The sequence below is a fragment of the Phodopus roborovskii genome, unplaced genomic scaffold (assembly GCF_943737965.1).
Source record: "Phodopus roborovskii unplaced genomic scaffold, PHOROB, whole genome shotgun sequence".
NCBI lineage: Eukaryota > Metazoa > Chordata > Mammalia > Rodentia > Cricetidae > Phodopus > Phodopus roborovskii.
Window position 1 is genome coordinate 9,969,269 of NW_026126546.1, and position 19,550 is coordinate 9,988,818.

The following is a 19,550-nucleotide window of genomic DNA, read 5'->3' on the forward strand; positions in this document are numbered from 1 at the left end:
CGTGCATCCTCGACTGGGTGAGGGGGGGTGCTCCGCACAAAGAAAGTGGAAAGTTTGCAGCGCTAGGCGGCCCAGGCTAGGGAGCCCGGTGCGCACGTGCTGGGCCGGGGCCACCGAGACCCCCCACGCCGAGCTCGCTGCTTTTTTTTCTTTCTGCAAGCTGGGGGGGGTGTTGTTGGTATCGCCCCCTCCTTCTCCTCCCCCCAGGGGTGAAAGTGCAAGAGGAAGTGCAGCCGCTGCCATCTTTCCTCCGTTCCGAACGCACGGAGCCTGGGGCCGCAGCGCCGCCGCTCCGCCGCCACCCGTGCCTGGCCTGGGGAAGGGCCCACCCTGCCGCTGCCACCCACTCGCTTCGGCCACCGCCTTCGCCGGGCTTCAAGACCCGGCCTACGCCACCGCCCCCGTGCGCGCCGACCGCCGCCTTCGCCTTCGCCTTTTGTTTCCTTTGCTCCGGCGCCCCCGCCCCGGCTCGCGCTTTGCAGGGGACGCAGCGCGCGCCCCCAGCGGGCCCGGGAAAAGCCTCGGAGCGCGCGCTTGCGCTTGCGCGGCGGACCCCTCCTCCCTGCGCGCGCGCGCCTTTTGGCTGCGCGCCGGCGCCGCCTGGCGGGCGGGAGGGGAGGTGACGGCCGCGTTTGCAGGAGGGGCGCACCTCTTCGCTGGTTTACCCCCTGGAAGGTAGACCGAGAAAGGGAGGCGGGCTAGCGGAGAGCAAGTGCAGCGCTGGGTCCGGCAGGGGGTGGGGTGGCTATGTCGGGGGCAGTGCACCGCTGGGTCTAGACGTTCTGATTCGGGCAGGGGGCGTGTGCGCTGGGCGCACCTGCGAGAACTACCGAGCCCCGGGCCGCACGTGTGGGGAGTGTGACTTGTCGGTCGAGCAAGGCGTCTTGCTGCCTAGGGGAAAGGACTGGGGACCGGCTGGTGCCCGGCCCGGCTAGCGGGGAGGGGGCAGCGGCCATGGAGCGGGTCAACGACGCTTCCTGCGGCCCGTCGGGCTGCTACACCTACCAGGTGAGCAGACACAGTACGGAGATGCTGCACAACCTGAACCAGCAACGCAAAAACGGCGGGCGCTTTTGCGACGTGCTCCTACGGGTGGGCGACGAGAGCTTCCCGGCGCATCGCGCGGTACTGGCTGCCTGCAGCGAGTACTTTGAGTCTGTGTTCAGCGCCCAGTTGGGTGACGGCGGAGCTGCAGACGGGGGTCCTGCTGATGTAGGAGGCGCGGCGGCGGCACCGGGCGGTGGAACTGGAGGCAGCCGCGAGCTGGAGATGCACACCATCAGTTCCAAAGTGTTCGGAGACATCCTGGACTTCGCTTACACGTCCCGAATTGTAGTGCGCCTAGAGAGCTTCCCTGAGCTCATGACGGCCGCCAAGTTCCTGCTGATGAGGTCGGTTATCGAGATCTGCCAGGAAGTCATCAAACAGTCCAACGTGCAGATCCTGGTGCCCCCTGCCCGGGCTGATATCATGCTCTTTCGCCCTCCTGGAACCTCTGACTTGGGCTTCCCTTTGGACATGACCAATGGGGCAGCCTTAGCAGCCAACAGTAACGGTATTGCCGGCAGTATGCAGCCCGAGGAAGAAGCTGCCAGGGCCACAGGTGCAGCTATTGCAGGCCAAGCTTCCCTGCCTGTGTTACCTGGGGTGGACCGCTTGCCCATGGTGGCTGGACCCCTATCCCCACAACTGCTGACTTCTCCGTTCCCCAATGTGGCATCCAGTGCTCCTCCACTGACTGGCAAGCGAGGCCGGGGACGCCCCAGGAAGGCCAACCTGCTGGACTCCATGTTTGGGTCTCCAGGGGGCTTGAGAGAGGCAGGCATCCTTCCATGTGGCCTGTGTGGGAAGGTGTTCACTGATGCCAATCGGCTCCGGCAACATGAGGCCCAGCACGGCGTCACTAGCCTCCAGTTGGGCTATATCGATCTTCCTCCTCCGAGGCTGGGTGAGAATGGGCTACCCATCACAGAGGACCCTGACGGCCCCAGAAAGAGGAGCCGGACCAGGAAGCAGGTGGCTTGTGAGATCTGTGGCAAAATCTTCCGTGACGTGTACCATCTCAACCGGCATAAGCTGTCCCACTCTGGGGAGAAGCCGTATTCCTGTCCGGTGTGTGGTTTGCGGTTCAAGAGAAAAGACCGCATGTCCTACCATGTGAGGTCCCATGATGGGTCAGTGGGCAAGCCGTACATCTGCCAGAGCTGTGGGAAAGGCTTCTCCAGGTGAGGAATGCCCCCCTCCCCCACTCTACTGTGTACTATCTTAGTTACACCTCTAGAGACAGTTCCTTGCTAGGATCTGGGGATGTGGATTTTGTGGGGATGGAGGGTCACTGGACCTTAACAGAGCATGCCATGTTTAAATAAAATGTTTAAGACTCCCAGTTTTGAGATGGTGCGGCCAAGAGCTGCATCTGTCCCTTCAGGCAAGTTCTCCGGCACCAGAGCACTACTGTCCTCATCCTCTGGAGGCCTCTGGGTAGGGGCCGGATTCCTCAGGCCAGAGCCATTGGGCCTCCCCATTCTTCTCCCCGGTTCCCTTTGTGTTTCCGGCACCAGGCGTGGGGCCCCCTCTGGGGGCGGGAGGCTGGGCTCCTCCCTCGACTTTCCCCGCCTGAATGGCTGCGGAGGGAGGGACTGAACAAGTGCGTCTAGGACTCCTTACACTCCCGAGGCCCAGATCCCCCACCAGTTTGAGTAGGCCATCCTGCAGCTGTAGTCTCCAGCTTTGCCCCTCATGTGACCCTCGTACTGAGGGGCATAAAGCCGGCTGGCTACTCGGGGCTGTTTTGCAATAGTAATACCGGAATCTGATGCGCGCTGACCTGCTGTCTCTAGAATCCAGTGAACCCACAGGTCCTCTGTTCTCAATACAGAATGAAAGGCGGAGACCCTCCTTTTAACTTTTAGTGAGCCTTCTTTGGGACTGAGGACTTCCTGGGAGCAGGTTGTGGGTTTTTTTTTTTTTTTTTTTTTTTTAATAGTTTGAGAATATTGAATAGGAGGCTGGTTTTAACTGGAATCCTGAGGACCATGAGTGTGTGAGCTTAGGGACCGGGAATTCCCTCAGAGGGGCCCCAGCTTCCAACCAGTCTTACCGGTCAGACAGCCCCTGCCCACCTGCTCTGGCGGGCATCTGGCTTGCCAGCCCAGCTGGGGACTTAAGACTCCATCCCTGGCCTCTGGGGACTGAATTCCATCCGGGTGGCATTCATTGGCTGCTGTGGCGGGAGAGGCTGGGGGGAGGGGAACAAATAGCTTCTAAGGGGCTTTAGTCTGGACAATGAGTCCCACACCCCCTCCCTGAAAGGCTGGGCAAGGCTTCCCTGTGCCATTCTAAAGCTGCTGCCTCGGGTCCTAGGAGTCATTGAATTTCTACTGGGGGTGGGGTGGGGTTAGCTAGATCAAGAGTGAAACATTTGCTTCCCCAACCCCCAGGGGGAAATGGCTGAGATACTTAGGCCCTGGGAGCCAGGGCTTGGTGGTGACTTTGTCTTTGTCTTGCTGGGGTGGAGTCCTCCCTAGGAGCGGGGGTGGGGGGCAACGGAGGGAGACTGGCCAGATTTGGCCCATCTTTTTTGATGTCTTGTTTTTAAAAGTTTGTTGACCTCTTTTCCAGGCCTGACCACTTGAACGGACATATCAAGCAGGTGCACACTTCTGAGCGGCCTCACAAGTGTCAGGTAGGGACTGGGCCATGATGTAGTTGGGTAGAAGAATGTTGCTGTTCTCCCAGCCTTGGCCCTGAGCAAGCCTGCTGTGTTGGACCAGCTCACTGACCACTGCTTTGCACACACCTCCCACTCGGTCTCTCCCATGCCCTCCCTCTGTCCTTTGTTCTATACCCCAGTCCCTTTTGCTTTCCCCAGGGTGAGAGCCTCTTTCCTGGTTACTTGGTTCTGGTTTCTAGTCTTTACCTCAGTTCTGTTGCTTAGCTCTCCTGTCCTGGCCTTCTTGGGCTCCTGACTGGTGGGCCACACTACACAAGTGTTGTCCTGGTGGGTCAGACACCTTGCTGGGCCTGGCTGCTGGTTCCCAGTAGCTTGTACCAACTGTAGGGGTTCCAAAAGGGCTTCTGGTGGCCCAGCCAACAACCCTTGCCCTGGTTTGAGCTGAGTGGGTTCCATCAGTGGAGAAAGCATGACGTTAGGAGAGGCTGGAGGTAGGGAGAGGGTGGTCCCATCTCCAGCACAAACAGCAAGAGCAAGGCAGGGCATTCTCTTCCAGTGTGGAGTCATGTAGGGAAGGCCAGACTGGGCTTTTCTCCCGTCTGCTTGAATTCGATCTGGGGGCTCTGCTGGCACCTAGAAAAGTCAGTTTTCTTTCCTGGCCTCTGAGCATTTCTGTGTGATGAAAGGTACACCACTGTCTTTGTGCTTGTCTCCCCTATACTACGGCAAGTGGTTCAACTGACTGCAAGGTACTGTTGCTACATACTCCTACAGCCTCTGACAGAAATAGCTACTCCTAACCCTGCTGGCAAGGGCAGGCTCTGGGAGATTTAGAGGAAGGAATGGATGTGCACAGTCTGACCAAGCTCCAAGGGCTAGCATTGTTCACAGGTGCATGGCTAGGTAGCCTCTCCCAAGGATGCTGACTCAAGTTAGACCTGCGGGATCTCTGCCTTGCTGCTTTTCTGCCTCTTCGTCTGATTCTGTTGTCACAGAGCACATTCTGACTCCCAGGTAGTGTGCTGAGCAACCCCAGGCAGGCTAGGAGCAACCCAGAGGGCAGTGGGGGTGTGCCCGGTGGCTTGGGGGGGTAACCTGCACTCTCTGCCCTTTTTCCAGGTGTGGGTTGGGAGCAGCAGCGGCCTGCCGCCCCTGGAACCTCTTCCTAGCGACCTGCCATCATGGGACTTTGCCCAGCCTGCTTTGTGGAGGTCGTCCCATTCAGTTCCTGATACCGCCTTTTCCCTCTCTCTAAAAAAGCCCTTCCCAGCCATTGAAAACCTGAGCCCAGCACACTCCAGCAATGCTCTCTTCTGCCCAGCCCCACCAGGATACTTGAGGCAGGGTTGGACAACCCCAGAGGGCAGCCGGGCCTTTACTCAGTGGCCTGTAGGCTAGCCTGGGTCCTTCTGGAGAGGTGGAGGAGAGTGGTGGCTGGCCAGAGACCCCAGCTTTTGGGAGAGGCCAGCAAGATGGTGCCTGCCCACCATTCCCAGATTTTCCCAAGATGTCCTAAAGTATTCCCCAGCTTGACGTTCTCAAATAGTGATAGCGAGAGCACCTTTCGGAATGCCTCATGGCCTCCATGTTCCTTTCTCAACAGTCCTCTCCCCTCCCACTGCCGTGACAGGTGGGACCCTGGACAAGCCACTTTGTTGGGGTGACTGGAAGTTGGTGGTTCTCGGGAGCTAAGCCCCAGCTTCTGTGCTTCCCTTGGCCACCCTCTCCCACCTGGGAGTCACTCCACCTCCGGAGGAGCCTCTGGCCCAGTTTCACCGAGGGTGCATTGTGCTGTTGTGCTTTTCCTCCTTATAAAGTCCTTTCATTTCTGCCTAGTGAGTTAGATGCTTATGTTTTTTTGTTTGTTTTTTTTTTTTTAGCTGGTCTGCTCAGAACTAAACTAACCAGTAGCTTTGTATTGATACATGGCTTTAGGGGCTGACAAAGCAGATAGACACTCCCTCCCCCAGGTCCCTTTGGTGTGTCCCTTGACCCCTGCAGACTCTGCTGGGAGATCAGGAGTGATGATAAAAGTTTTCATTCTAACATTTGAGACTTTGTGTGTTTTGTCCTTGGTCTGACATAACAACTGGCATCATTGTCCCTTGGTGTATGAGTCAGTCCTTCCCTGCCTCTGCTCGTCAGCACACACTCTCACAGACCTGACCCTGTAGCCATAACCTTCTAAAGAGGACCCAGCAAGGTATGATGTGCTGGCTGTCGCGCTCTAGGTGAAAGGGGCCTGTTACTCAGACTGATAGAAAAGCCTTTAGAAGGTAAGGGGCAGGGAGCCTCGGGCTTGAGTCTCCTTAAGTGCTTCACATGCCCCAGCCATTGTCCTGGCCTGGAATTCAGCCAGAGCTGAGAGGCTGGAGCGTCTTAGCTCTCTTGCATTGCTTCTGATGGCCCCACATCTGAGGCTGGTCAGACAAGGATGAGTGTGTGTGGGTACACTCAAGACAAAGCGGCTAGGGCCACTTGAGCTGGACTTTGTGTCACCCTTAAATATTTTCTTGGCTTCCAGACTGCTAAGGCCTCCTAGGGTTGGGGATGCCCATTAGTGTTCCTGGGGTCCCATCTTCCAGCTGCCCCATTCATAACAGAACGCTTTAGTAGTGAGGTGGGGTGAGCATTAAGCATGATAGGCTCAGTGGGGAGTGGTGATGGTATGCCTCCTCTAATAGCAGATTGTGTGTGAGCCTTGGCTGTGGGCACAGTAGGCACTGCAAGCCAGCAGGCAGTCACACTGGGCTGTTGGCTGGCTGGCTCCCTTTCAGGGCCCTTCTGTTTACTCCATGTCTGCAGGATGAGGAGTTCTTTCTTCTGAGGTTCAGGTTCTGGGTGACCTCTTTAAGTAAGGTCGGTCCCTTAGCCTCTTCTCATTCTCTCCTGGGTCATGTGACCAGCCTCTTTTGTGTTCTGTGCTGTCTGAAGTTCTAGTTGGCCCAGACTTGGACTCACACAGAAAAGTCTGGAGACTCTACCTACAGAGGGTCAATTGAACAGGGAAGCCAACAGCTACTTTAGTTTGGCTTTGTAACAAGGTAGTAGTTTCTGTTGTGGCTTCTTTATTCCAATAGGAGACTGGTGTTCCTAATTATGTTTGCTCGGGTGTAGCTAGCCTTACTCCTTGAGACATAATCAGTAGAGGGCTGGGTAAAGAAAGCCAGCTGCATCTGCGATTTTAATTTTGCTCAGTTAATCCCCAGATATTTGATCCATTTGTGGTAATCTAGAGTTGGCTGTCCATTATCTTGGGTACCAAGTATGATAAGGCAAAGCCTTTAAAGGAAAGACCACAAATGGTCAAGATAAACAAGCAAACAAGCTATCTTTCAAGCCTCAGGCTTCCTTTCCCTGGAAAAAGGAAGATGGTATTGAAGACTTTCACCTGGTTCATGTCGGCGCCTTTGAGTTCTGAGGCTTAAAACTTTCTTGTAGTTACTTGGAAAGGAGGCGGGTGGGTCTCTGTGTTCAAGGCCAGCCCGGTCTACAGAATGGGTTATAGGGCAGCCAGGGCTACATGGTGAGACCTTGTTTCAAAAAACAAAACCGAACACCCCCACTCTCATAGCTGCAGGGGTAGGGAGTTCTGGGATCTTTATCAGAGCTATCTCTTGTCCTTGGATGAAGAACCGTCTACCTCTCCCCGCAGGTATTTATGAGAGCCCCCGCTGTGCTTTACAGTCTGAATTCCCCTCTCACTGTCTGTGGTCATGATACCACCCCTGACTTGGGTCATCCTGTGACTGTGAGACTGAATATCCAAGACGCTTTCTGGGTTGCCCAGGTGCTGGAGTATGCCTGCACATCCTTGCCCCAGGACAGAACTGGATACCAACACCTTTCTTTCATGGGCTGCACCTCTTTTGGCTTCAGAAGTGCTAAGGGATAGACTTGAAGCCAGTTCTCAACTCAGCTGTCCTGCATCCTCACAGGGCATCTATCTGCCCAGCTATAGATTGGTTGAGACCTCTGTGTAGCTGGAAGATGACTTGGAGACTGGTCAGGGTGTGTAGATTTCTCCTTTATTATTACTTGAACCTTGGGCAAGTTCACTTTCTAAAGTAAGCTTCCTTGTTTGTCAAAGAATTAAACAAAAAAACATAAAAGCAGAACCTGATCAGGTTAGTACTGTTTACTTGTGATGACAGGAACAGGAGGCTTGTGCTGGTGTAGAGGTCTGAGGTTGAGGAGGGAAATGGTGGCGGCATCTACCTCCATGGCATTGCCATCGGCTTCATGCTTTGTACAGTAAGAAGATACACGTGTGTATGTGCTGACAGTGTCCAGACACTTACCTTGAGATTTTAGGTTATCAAGATCCACTTCTAAATAGGGAACAGAGGCAGCTCCTCTCTGGCAAGTTAATGGGGTGGCACCTCGTCAGTGGATGAATAGCAGCACCCTCAAATGTGAAAGCTGCTTTTTCTTACACTCTAAAGCAGAGAGCACACACAAGGAATAGAAATTTAAGTTCAAATTGACTTTAGCCCCTGAGGCATCTCCGTGGAACCAAAATAACTTTGAAAGCCACTGGATCCACCTCTTCAAGGCTTTGTGACATTCTGTGTTTCCCAAGGCACCCCAGCCTTTGCATGACCTAACAAAGGAAGGGATGTTGGAGAGAGATAATTGCTAGGAAGCTGGACCCTCATTCTGACCGGTACATCGTGGCCGCAGGGCCTGGCTGTGAGGTGCGCTGGGTTGTGCCTGTGCTGGGTTGTTCCTTTCCGTGGCTGCAGACTCCTAGAGTGCAGGGCTAACAGCATGCGTTAGGGGGCTGTTGTATGGATGAACCACATAGGGAAAATGTCTCTATCAGTCTGAGCTCAGAGCCTGCTTAATCAATGCTGCAGGCTGGTGTCACTGTTCTTATCATCCTTTCCTCAACATAACATTGCACAAATGCTCTTACTGCCTAAAGCCTACTTTCTCCATTCTCACATTAGCAGAACTGACACTACCACTTATTTTATAAGCTACTTTTAAAATTCGTACTACAAGGACATTGTGTGTTATTTTTGTACTTTGTCTTGCCTTTCCATTTCCCTGTGGCCAAGACAAATGTCATATTTGAGTGGAACAAATACATTGGATTCTTTGTATAAAGCAGTAAGGGGAAATCTGGGATGGGGAACAGGAAAACTGGTTTATGGGTGGTAACTCGCTTATGAGAGCCAGTGCTCCTAAAGCCAGTGCTTTGTGCTTTTAAGAATGAATGGATGCGAAGGTGCACACCTGTGACCCAGCACTCTGCACAATGATGAGCAGTTCAAGGTCAAGTTCAGCTACTAGAGTTTCAGGTTAGCCTGAGTTGCATGAGACCCTGTCTGAAAAACCCAAGGGGTGGGGAAGAAAAAAATGAACAAATATTTAACTCTTAACTCAGTAACTGAGCAGCATAGGACTTAGCTGGCCATGTTTTCAGCTTGTCTGTGGTGAAGAGCCAATAACTCCAACTCATATCCCATGAAACAGCACTGTGGGAAGGATGGACAGCCACTTGGCACTGTGTGTAAAGCCGTAGCTGAGCCCTCCAGTTTTCTAAAGAGACTGATTTCACAAGATAACCTGGAACGGGGCTTTGCTTCCTCGTGTACTCTGTCAAGTGTGAGATGTCTGTTGTTCCTCATCCTCTTTTCCTGTTTTGCTTTCTACATGCAGACCTGCAATGCCTCCTTTGCTACTCGAGACCGCTTGCGCTCCCACCTGGCCTGCCACGAAGACAAGGTACCCTGCCAGGTGTGTGGGAAGTACCTGCGGGCAGCGTACATGGCAGACCACCTGAAAAAGCACAGCGAGGGGCCTAGCAACTTCTGCAGCATCTGTAACCGAGGTAATTCCCCCACTGCTCCCTCACTTCAGAGGATGGACCTGATCTTGTGGGGAGCCCACCCGCCCCACTGAATGAAAAATGGCCTCACCTAGGTTTTGAGCATATCACTCAGCTAGTTGTTTGAGACCTCTTCCTTTCAGAGAGGCTTGGGTGCTTAAGAGAATATTGGTGGGAACAGAAGGAAAGAGGTGATCCCCCCACGCTCGGAGTCAAATACACCTGCCCAAGTGGCAGGATGGACGAATTCACAAATATACTAAACCTTTAGAGGTTGCCTAGGAGTCACTAACCTGAATGGGCTATAAAAGGGCCCTGCTGGCACACTCGTTGGCATGTGAGATTCAACAGCCAGGGAAGGAGGCTGGATCTGGAGATGAGCAAGAGACAAAAAATTTCTGGCATAAATGTTTAAAAAATATTCCAAGCAGATTGTGGCCTTGATGAAAGACACAGGTAGAAGGTACTCTGAGCAGGGCAGTGCGCTTGAGGCTAAGGTTGGCCTATGTAGTGTGTAGCCAAGGCAGCAGTGTTGTGTTGAAGTACGGCTTGTCCCTGAGGCTCTGCTGGGTAGAGTTGGCTGTTGGAAGTGCTGGGAGTTTGTTTGCAAGCAGGGTCTGTGCTTGAGGAGGTTGGGGTGAGGCTGTTTCTTTGGCCTCCTTCTATGCTTGCTTTGGCCAGTTGGGCATGTTGCTTGTTGTTTCCTGGGGCACTCTTGTGTCAATATTTTTGTAAGTCTAGTTTCTGACTCAGTGGGTTCAATATTGAACCAGGAATCGGGAGACAGCCCCTTGCTATGTAGCTCTGGGCTTTCCTTGCCTTGCTTCTTCTCTTAAAAGTGATCAAGAGCCTCCCCCTCTCCATCTCATGGGGTTGCTGTGAGGACCCCAACAGAAGGTAGCTGAGAGTTCTCTGAATCCACAAGGAGTTGCATCTTTGGGACGCCCCTCCTTATATTGTAAAATGGTAAAATGGTTTGATGCTGCTTCCTGATAGTCTGGTTTGGACAAGGCACAAGACCTCTGCAGGGTGCTGTCTTCCTGTATCCCACAGTTCTTGAAGGCACTCGGCTGGCTAGATGTTTTCTTGGAGTTCTGGAATTAGGTGGCTTCCAGGGACAACACACACCTTCGGATTTGCCTCAATCGCCACCTAGTACTGATTCCTGTTCCACTAGGAAATCTGCTGTGATGCAACCACTAGCTGCTTCAGCTGCTTCTTGTTTTCCTCTAGAAGCAAACAGTGGGGTGGTGAGGGCAGATTCTTAGAAAGCTGGGTTTTGCCTTGTTGCATCCTAACCTGGCTTCCAGAAAGTACCCCCAAATAACTCTAAACTTGCCAAAATGCGACATTAGGACTTTGTCAAGTTTCCTGTGACATTACCATCCTGGAACTAGCTCAGTTGGCAGAGCTGAGAACTGCTAAAAGTGGTGAAGGATGTTAATAAAACCAGAAGTCCAGTCCAGTCCAGTCCAATCCAGATGACAGGAAAGGACAGCTGTGAGCAGCCCAGGTGAGGGCAGCAACGAAGTTAACCCATTAGGACACAGTTTTCCTCAAGAGCTGCAAAGAGGACTTGAACACCAGCCACGAGCCATGTGACCAAGGTGTGGAATTCCAAAGAGTAAACCCAGACCTCACCAAGCCTGTGGGGTCACAGGCTAGAGAGCAGTCTACAGCAGCAAGACCCCTTCCTCCAGGTCTAACCCATGCTGGGAGCTCAGAGGAGGAAAGAGCTGCAGCCTTCTCGGGCGAGGGAAAGCTGATGCTGCCTCTGGATGACCAAAAGGGACAGCGTCACACAGACGCCAACAAAACAAACAAGAGGGTGGAAGAGGATGGGGGGCTCTGTCATCTTTTGCCCTATGGAAGCTACCAGGCTTAAATAAATGAATGTTCTTAGAGCTGGGGTTGTGACTCGGTGATAGAGCACCTGGAGATAAGACCGAATCAGGTGAACTTACAGGTATCTTTAGCCCAATAATACTTGTTACTTTTTTTGGAATATTTTTAATTTTGTGTGTGTGTGTGTGTGTGTGTGTGTGTGTGTGTGTGTGTGTGTGTATACATACCATGTGCATTGGTATGTACTATGGAAGGCTTTGGATCCCCTGGAACTGGAGTTATGGGTAGTTGAGAGCAATTATGTGGGTTAGGAACTAAAATTGGGGGCTGTTTCAGAGGAAGGAGTGCTTTTAACCACTGAGCCATCTTTCCAGCCTTGCCATGAAGCCCAGGCTGGCCTCACACTTTGACTCTTGCTTGTAATCTTTGCATTTCAGAGACTGAGGCAAGAGGACAGCTTAAATTCCAAGCCAGCCAATGTCACATAGAAGGGGAAGAGTTCAAGCCTAGAGGCTTCCTCCTGTGACAGGAGTACCAGGCCAGCCAAGCCCTTCTATAATAAGACAGAACAAACAAAACATACAAGGTGGGGCTGGAGAGATGCTCAGTGGTTAACAGCACCAGATGCTCTTCCAGAGGACCTGGGTTCAATTCCCAGCACGCACATGGCTGTAGCACAAATTCTAATTGTTCTTAAAGGAGCAGAGAAGTACAGTGGTCAGCCACTAGAGTACCTTCACCAATGCTCAAACCAAAGACTGCATCCTCAGACTGCAGTGACTCCTGTCTCCTCCCACCTTACATTCTTTTCTATGCCCAGCCATATGCTTTCCTGTCTCTACCTCCTTAGTGCTGACATTAAAGGCATGTCACTCCCAAGAACTGGGATTAAAGAAGTGAGCCACCACCACTTGCCTGTCTCTCTTTTAGACTGGATCAATTTTGTGTAGCCCAGAGTGGCCTTGAACTAACAGAGATTCGTCTGCCTTTGTCTCCTGAGTGCTGGGATTAAAGGTGTGTGCCACCACTGCCTGCCCTCTGTGGCTAACTAGTGTGGTTAGCCCTGCACTCTGATCTTCAGGCAAGCTTTATTAGATCATAAACAAAATATCACCACACATGGCAACTCACAACTATATGCAATTCCTGTCCAGGGGATCTGATGCCTTCATACAGACATACCTGCAGGCAAAACAACAATGTACATAAAGTAAAAATAATTTAAACACACATATACACGTGTGTGCAGAGAAAAGGTCAGGTATGGTAGTGCAAGCCTTTGATCCCAGCACTTGGGTTGCAGAGGCAGAAGGATCTCTAGTTCAAGGCCAGCCTGCTCTATAAAGTGAGTTCCAGGACAGCCAGGACTACAACAAGAAACAGTGTCGAAAAACAAAACAAAACAAAAAAAAAAACCACAAAGGAATTTCTTCCTGTCAGATGAACACATGTATAGCAAGGTAGCACTATGCCACTCTCCTGTACTGGTGGTCTTAATGCACTGTTAGATTTGGCCCCTCCAGGGTTTAGACACAGAACAAGCAGTCCCCAATCTCTGCATGGACATGGACATGAATGTGAACTGCAGGGACACCATTAAGAAAAAATACAACTGAAGAACAGTGGCCTTTCACCATTAACAAACTCCATTTCTGGAGGAGGAGAGACTTACTGGCAAGCAATCACATGTGTGCACAATACTTCCATCACAGAGGCCCTACAACAAGCTGCCTTTGGCTCTTGGTTAATCAGTGAGTAGGTGGGTGAACTTAGAATGTCAGCTAAATACATCAGGCCTCAAAGATACGTTGTGCTCAGAAACTCAGATTCATTTTCTTCCCAACACTTGACTTGCTGAGCTGCTGTGTTTAAGTTCTGGGCTTTAAGTGACAGCTGTGGATCTGTTCTTGCCACCTTCCAAGTAAGTTTGCTACAGATAGTACCATCTGCAACCAGGGGAAAGTCAAGAGGATCCAGGCACATATTCCTCAGAATGTTTTTTAGGAACATGCAGGATGCTTTTTATTGAGTATCTGCTGTATCTTCCCTACACAGAGTGATAATAATTCCTGGTGCATTTTTCCCCCCATTTACTTTGATTACTGTGGACCTGTTCTGGCATGCTATGAGGGGGCTTCATTCTACTTCAGAGGCCTCAAAGAAATGAAAAACCAAAGAAATACTCTTGTGAAGTGGCAGCATTGTATCACCAGAAAGTTTTGATGCTGGTTTCTGGGGCCACTGTGTCCTGTTTGTCATGTGTTAGAGAGCTTTACAACACCAACTGGAGGGATGGGGCTGAAAGCCTCCTTCTCTTCCCTTTAGCTTTGCCCATCCATTCCTGACTGTAGCCTGCTTCCTAGGAATGTCTGTCCTCCAGTATCTGGCCCCAAGACAAGCACTTAAGTATGGCCCAAGACAGCTTCCCAGGCAGGCTAGACAACTCGCACCTGATCCAGGCCAATCTTTGAAGTCTCTCTGTTAAGAAAGGAAATATTCTCCTGATCAGACATTTCCCTCAAGGCCGCCACCACCTGCTGTCCTCAAGAGTATTTGCTAAAGAAGGTTCCCACAGGCCAGCCCTCTGTTTCCTGGCAGCCCATTCTAACACATTCATTATAACATAATTGTGGCAACAATGGACCCTATTGCACAAGTCCAAAGGACTTTTTTGTTTGTTTTGAAGCTCAAGGGCAATTTTATTAGAATTTGAAAGAAAAATATCAGAATATATTGTCAGAGAGGAACAGAACTGATACTGATAGAATGAAGTGTGTGTGTGTGTGTGTGTGTGTGTGTGTGTGTGTGTGTGTGATTTATTAGAGTGGTTTACAGGCTGTGCTCCAGCTATTCCAACAGTGGCTGTCTACCAACAGAAGGTCTGAGAATCCATTATTTGTTCAGTTCATGAGGCTGGTCAATAGATGACAGAATCCCAAAGAAGTAAGCTCTAAAGCCATTGAAAGTGACAGTAAGCAGACAAAGAGAGCAAGCCCTCTTCCATGTCTTCATATAGGCTGCCAGCAGAGGGTGTGGCCCAGATTAAAGGTGGATCTTCCCACCTCAGAAGAGCTAGACTAAAAAGTGGGTTCACTTCAAATTATTTAATTAAAAAAAGTCCCTTACAGGTGTCCCCAACCGCTTGGTTCTTACTTAATTCCAGGTGTAGTTAAACTGACAACCAAGAACAGAGCCGCCACCACACAGAGACACAGTAACGGCTCAGCAGCTGCTGGGAGAAAGGCGATGGGGGAGCAAAAGAATTAAGAATCTGACTTGTGGTGGGCAGTGGTGGCGCACGCCTTTAATTCCAGCACTTGGGAGGCAGAGGCAGGTGGGTTCGAGGACAGCCAGGGCTCCATGAAGAAACTTCTCTCAAAATACCAAAAGTTATAATGAAGTGTTAAAAAAAAAAAAAACTCAAACGTAGATGGAAGCAGAAGTACCTAGAAGTACCTGAGGAATGTGCTGGCCAGATCTGGATTAACAGAACAAAATCAGGGCACCGGCACTAAGTGAGCATTACACTAAAAGCTTTGGTTCCTGCTCAAGGTCCTCTTTGATCCTTGACTATGGTGGAAGTCGATGGCATACTTCTTTCCTGTGAAACTCAAGTCAGTTGTTTTATTGGCCTGCCCAATTCTGTGACTGTCGTCCTTGCGAGGCCTGTGACACTTGTGGAAACTGGCCCAAGATCCATTCTTCCAGCCTGAAATACTTGTGCCTTAAACTGGCTGAAGCCCAAGAATTAAAATGGAGCTGCTCTAAGATGGCTGGAGATCGTCCTGAGAACCTGCTGGATACTCCTAACCCAGACGGAGAAGACCACTGTGGATAAGGGATGACCATGATGCCACTTTTCTGTGACTCCGTCTCTGCTCTTCAGAAGGTGGAACCATTTCTTAAATCATTGTTCTGAAGGTGGAAAAGTTAAAAATAGAGCATGCTCCAACAGGTAGAAGACAGGGAGCGATCTCCCTTTATCTCAACCGGGTTTCCCTGTAAGTGATAAGCAGGCTTCCGCTGGCTGGAGCCCCATATGCTTGTCTGACCATGTCTCTAGCCATGGTCTCTACAGCTGACATAGCCTGTGTGACATCACTCAAACCACCTGGGCCCTTCAATGTAGCCTTTACAGAGAAGCTGACTTGTGGATGAGCACTCTCCATCCTGACCTCATGGCCTGATGTGATTGCAGATGTTTTTGAGGCAGAGAGAGAACCCCTTCCAGGTCCAGCTGACCAGGGAATGCTAGCCAGAGCTGCCAAAGAAAAGGCATGGGGAGCAGAGAGATATCTCTTGCTGGCTGTGGGATCTCATCTCCTTTTGTCTTGTTTAGGTTTCTCCTCTGCCTCCTACTTAAAGGTCCATGTTAAAACCCACCACGGTGTTCCCCTTCCCCAGGTCTCCAGGCACCAGGAACCCATCCTGAATGGGGGAGCAGCGTTCCACTGCGCCAGGACCTATGGCAACAAAGGCAAGCGACCCCTTGCTCTGCACTTTGCTTCTCTGCGCAGACTGTGTTGTGGGGGCGCTGGGCCGGGTGGTGGGGAGGCAAGAATCGCAGTGCTCTCCAGGACAGAGTTACCACAGGTGTCTCACTCCAGAACAGTGAGTGAGGCTTTAGGGTACTGCTGATCCAGCCTGCCTCCTCTTCCCCAGCCTTCCTCCTTCCTTCCTTCCTCTTGGCTAGCCCCCATTGTCTGGAGCCCTGCAGGGTTTCCCTAGGGCAGGAAGAGGAGCACTGCATGACTGATGAATTACTCTGGGTCTATCCACTGCCTGTTGCCTTGTAGGATGGTGTGGACCTACGGCTGAATGCTTTCTCCTTGGTTGATCCTGTGGGTGGGTGGGAGCCAATGGCTGGCTTCTTTCATGGTATTGGTGGTTGGTTGCCACAAGTGGCCATTTCCAAAGAGTCTCTGGCTGCATTTGTGAGGTGCATGGCAGTAAATGAGCTTACCTACCTGATTGTCTCTGACTTGGAGTTGGTTTGTTTGACAAGCGTTTCCAGACTCACTGTTGTTAACTTGTTGGTTTGTGTTGTTTGGGTGTATGTCATGATGTTGCCTTTTCACCAGGGGCATGGCAGATGGTAGAGATGGCATGCTCCATGCTCCCATCACAGACCTCCCATCCTGACATGGCTCTCTGGACCCAGGCAGGAAGCTGCTAGTTGGTAGTAGACTCCAGTGTGGGCCAGGCAAGGCAGGGTAGTAAGGGCCATTTCTTGGTGTAGATGACAGAGTTGTTCCGAGTTGCTGTTCTTCTTTGTACTTTGGCTGTATGGCCCTTGGAAGGGTCTTTGCAGAAGTGGAAAGATTGTATAGGCCTCATATAAGGGTTGCTTGCGGTCTGAGCCATCAGTAGGAAGTAGCTGAGTAAAGGATCTATCTTGTGGTTCTAGTTTTGCCTGCTTTGTGACAGTAGCCGCTGGTCTGGTGCAGGGGACAAGCCACCGACAGACACATCTGCTCATCATAATCAGAGTAGTCTTACTCCAGAGGTACCTCTGGAGTTGCCTAGGAATGGGGGCCTCTGGGTTGTTCTGGGCAAAAGTAGGAGGGATCCCCTCTTAGCCTTCCTTCCCTGAAGCAGGCTGAGATGATGGTGAACCCTACACACATCTGCATGAAAGGTTTACAGTGAGGGAGGCTGGTGGCCCCAGGACACAGTCATCTTGCCCCATAGGCATTCTAGGCTCCTAGACAGACCAGCCAAACCTCCATGGGTTCTGCCAGGTTAGCTAATGGCCAAAGCTGGCCCTCCAGAGCCTGTGAGCTGGCCTCTCATGGCTCCTCCAGGAGGGGACAGCTTCAGTGCCTGGCCTCATCTCTTCCCTCTTTTGTTTTTTCATAGAAGGCCAGAAATGCTCACATCAGGATCTGATTGAGAGCTCTGATTCCTATGGTGACCTCTCAGATGCCAGTGACCTGAAGACACCAGAGAAACAGAGTGCCAACGGCTCTTACTCCTGCGACATGGCAGTCCCTAAAAACAAAATGGAGTCTGATGGGGAGAAGAAGTACCCATGCCCTGAATGTGGGAGCTTCTTCCGTTCTAAGTCCTACTTGAACAAACACATCCAGAAGGTGCATGTCCGGGCCCTTGGGGGTCCTTTGGGGGACTTAGGCCCTACCCTTGGCTCACCTTTCTCTCCCCAGCAGAACATGTCTCTTCTTGAGTCCTTTGGATTTCAGATTGTTCAGTCAGCGTTTGCGTCATCTTTAGTGGATCCTGAGGTGGACCAGCAGCCCATGGGGCCGGAAGGGAAGTGAGACATGCTGTGTCCCCACACAACAGCCTTTGGGGACTGCTGAGAAATGCTGTGAATGCAGAGGGAAGTGATGTCTTTGGGTTCTGTAGCTGAGAGATTTTTATTCATTTTAACCCCCATCCCTATCCCACCCTGCTCCCCTCCCTGTCCATCACCCATTCCTCCCAATGGTCTTAGAAACAGACTCTCATCTGATACTCTGCAGAAATATTTGAGAGACCCAGTATGGGACAAGGGCAGAAAACACTACATAGGCCTCTCCGCCAGTACCAGTCCTGCTTCCTCTAGGTCTGAAGCCAGAACTTCTGGTGCTTAGTTCTTGGTGATCCTGAACCTCAATTCCAAGGCATTCTTGGACTTTGGTAGTTTTGGTCCCTTCCCACTTCTTTCGTTCCTCATTCCCCACCCCCTTCCTATATTCTCAAAAGAAATTACAGTTGGGTCTCTACCCTCTTATGGCCAACTATTTTTAAGAAAGCCAGAAACCTACAGCATCCCATGGACCATATAGGATGAGTGTCCTCTAAGAGCCCTTTGAGGTTGGCCCTGGTCTTCTTGAGCTGCTGGAAGCTAACACTTCACTGCCAGGACAAGCTCATCTACTGAGGACACCTCTACCCCAAATTCCAGTTTCTTACTTGATTTTAACCATTCAACTTGCTGTTGGGTTTGATTCTCTAATTCTTATTATTGTTATTTTTAGGACCAGTTGTAGTGAATTGCTACTGAAAGCTACCCCAGGTGACACAGAGCTCTTTGTAAACCGCAGTCACACATTAGGGTTAGTATTAAACTTTGTTTAGATGTACAATAATTAATTTGGCTAGGTGTTTGAAGTCTATGGAAGAAATAGTTTTATGCAAAATTTTAAAAAAAAATTCCAGTCTGGTCAGGAAGAGGTTTTAATGGTGTTGGGGGCCAGGAAGGTAGGAGTGCCTCAGGTAGAAACATTGTGTACCTTGGTTGTGTTACACTTGAGCAAGCCCAGGTTGACCTTGTGATGTGAATTGATCTGATCAGACTATATTAAAAACATTAGTACGATACTCTGCCTGCTCCCCTGAGTCCAGTTTTTCAACTGTGTCTTTGGGACCTGGACATCTGTCCCCCTGTCGGGGAGGGGCAGTGAGCGGCTCCCAAGAGGTTTCTTTCTTCTCCATTGTGCCAGCCCCACTGTGCCTGACAGTACATGTTCCCACCAAAACACATTGTTTCATGACTCATTTACTCAACAAACATTCAGTCCTTCTCACTGCTTGTATACCAGGTATGTTCTCAGGCTCTATAATGAACAAAACAGCCCATTAAGACTTACTGGGAGAGCTTGGTGATGGTGACTCATGCCTTTAAATACAGCACTCAGGAGGCAGAGGCAGGTGGATATCTGAGTTCGAGACCAGCCTGGTCTACAGCATCCAAAGCCACAGAGAAACCGTCTCGAAAAAAACAAAACAAAATTACTGCTCCGGTTAACAAGCAAGCAGTCTAATAAGCAAGAGGAAAACATCAAAAGGTGATGATTAGTGACAGCTAGTAGATAGGATGGCTGGCCCAGGGAGGTATGAGGCAGGTGTTAGGTCAAGGCAATGACCATGCTGGAACCACGGAGGGACATGGCAGGGAGAAAAACATTATGACCAGGGCGCTCTAAATAGACACTTGAGGTCCCCCCGACACACATGTTACCTAGCTTGTTCTGTTGTTCATTAGTTGTGAATGTATGAAGAGAAGGTATTCTTAGTTCTGTGCATGTCTGTGCTTAACACGCATGGATGCCAGGGGACAGCCTCCACCCACCTGTTTTTTGAGGTGCTCTTTCACTGACTTGGAGTTCACCCAGTAGGCTAGGCTGGCTAACCTGCAGGTCCCCCAGGGTCCACCTGTCTCCCAGTTCTGGGATTACAAGTGCACACCCCTGT

General features: G+C 51.0%; 1 protein-coding gene across 3 annotated transcripts; it reads left to right on the forward strand.

Annotated features, from left to right (window-relative positions):
* The first annotated feature begins 692 nt into the window (after positions 1–692).
* Positions 693–18,680, forward strand: Patz1 (POZ/BTB and AT hook containing zinc finger 1). 3 transcript variants are annotated; one of them, XM_051200358.1, is made up of 5 exons: positions 693–2,225; positions 3,622–3,685; positions 9,341–9,512; positions 15,694–15,831; positions 17,214–18,680. In XM_051200358.1, the coding sequence occupies exons 1-5, from the start codon at positions 955–957 to the stop codon at positions 17,630–17,632; spliced, it is 2,064 nt and encodes a 687-aa protein (XP_051056315.1). In that variant the 5' UTR covers positions 693–954; the 3' UTR covers positions 17,633–18,680. The 3 variants fall into 3 exon arrangements, with proteins under 3 accessions (XP_051056315.1, XP_051056318.1, XP_051056317.1); XM_051200361.1 differs by having other exon boundaries at positions 15,759–15,831; positions 17,214–17,391; XM_051200360.1 differs by lacking the exon at positions 15,694–15,831.
* The last annotated feature ends 870 nt before the right edge of the window (positions 18,681–19,550 follow it).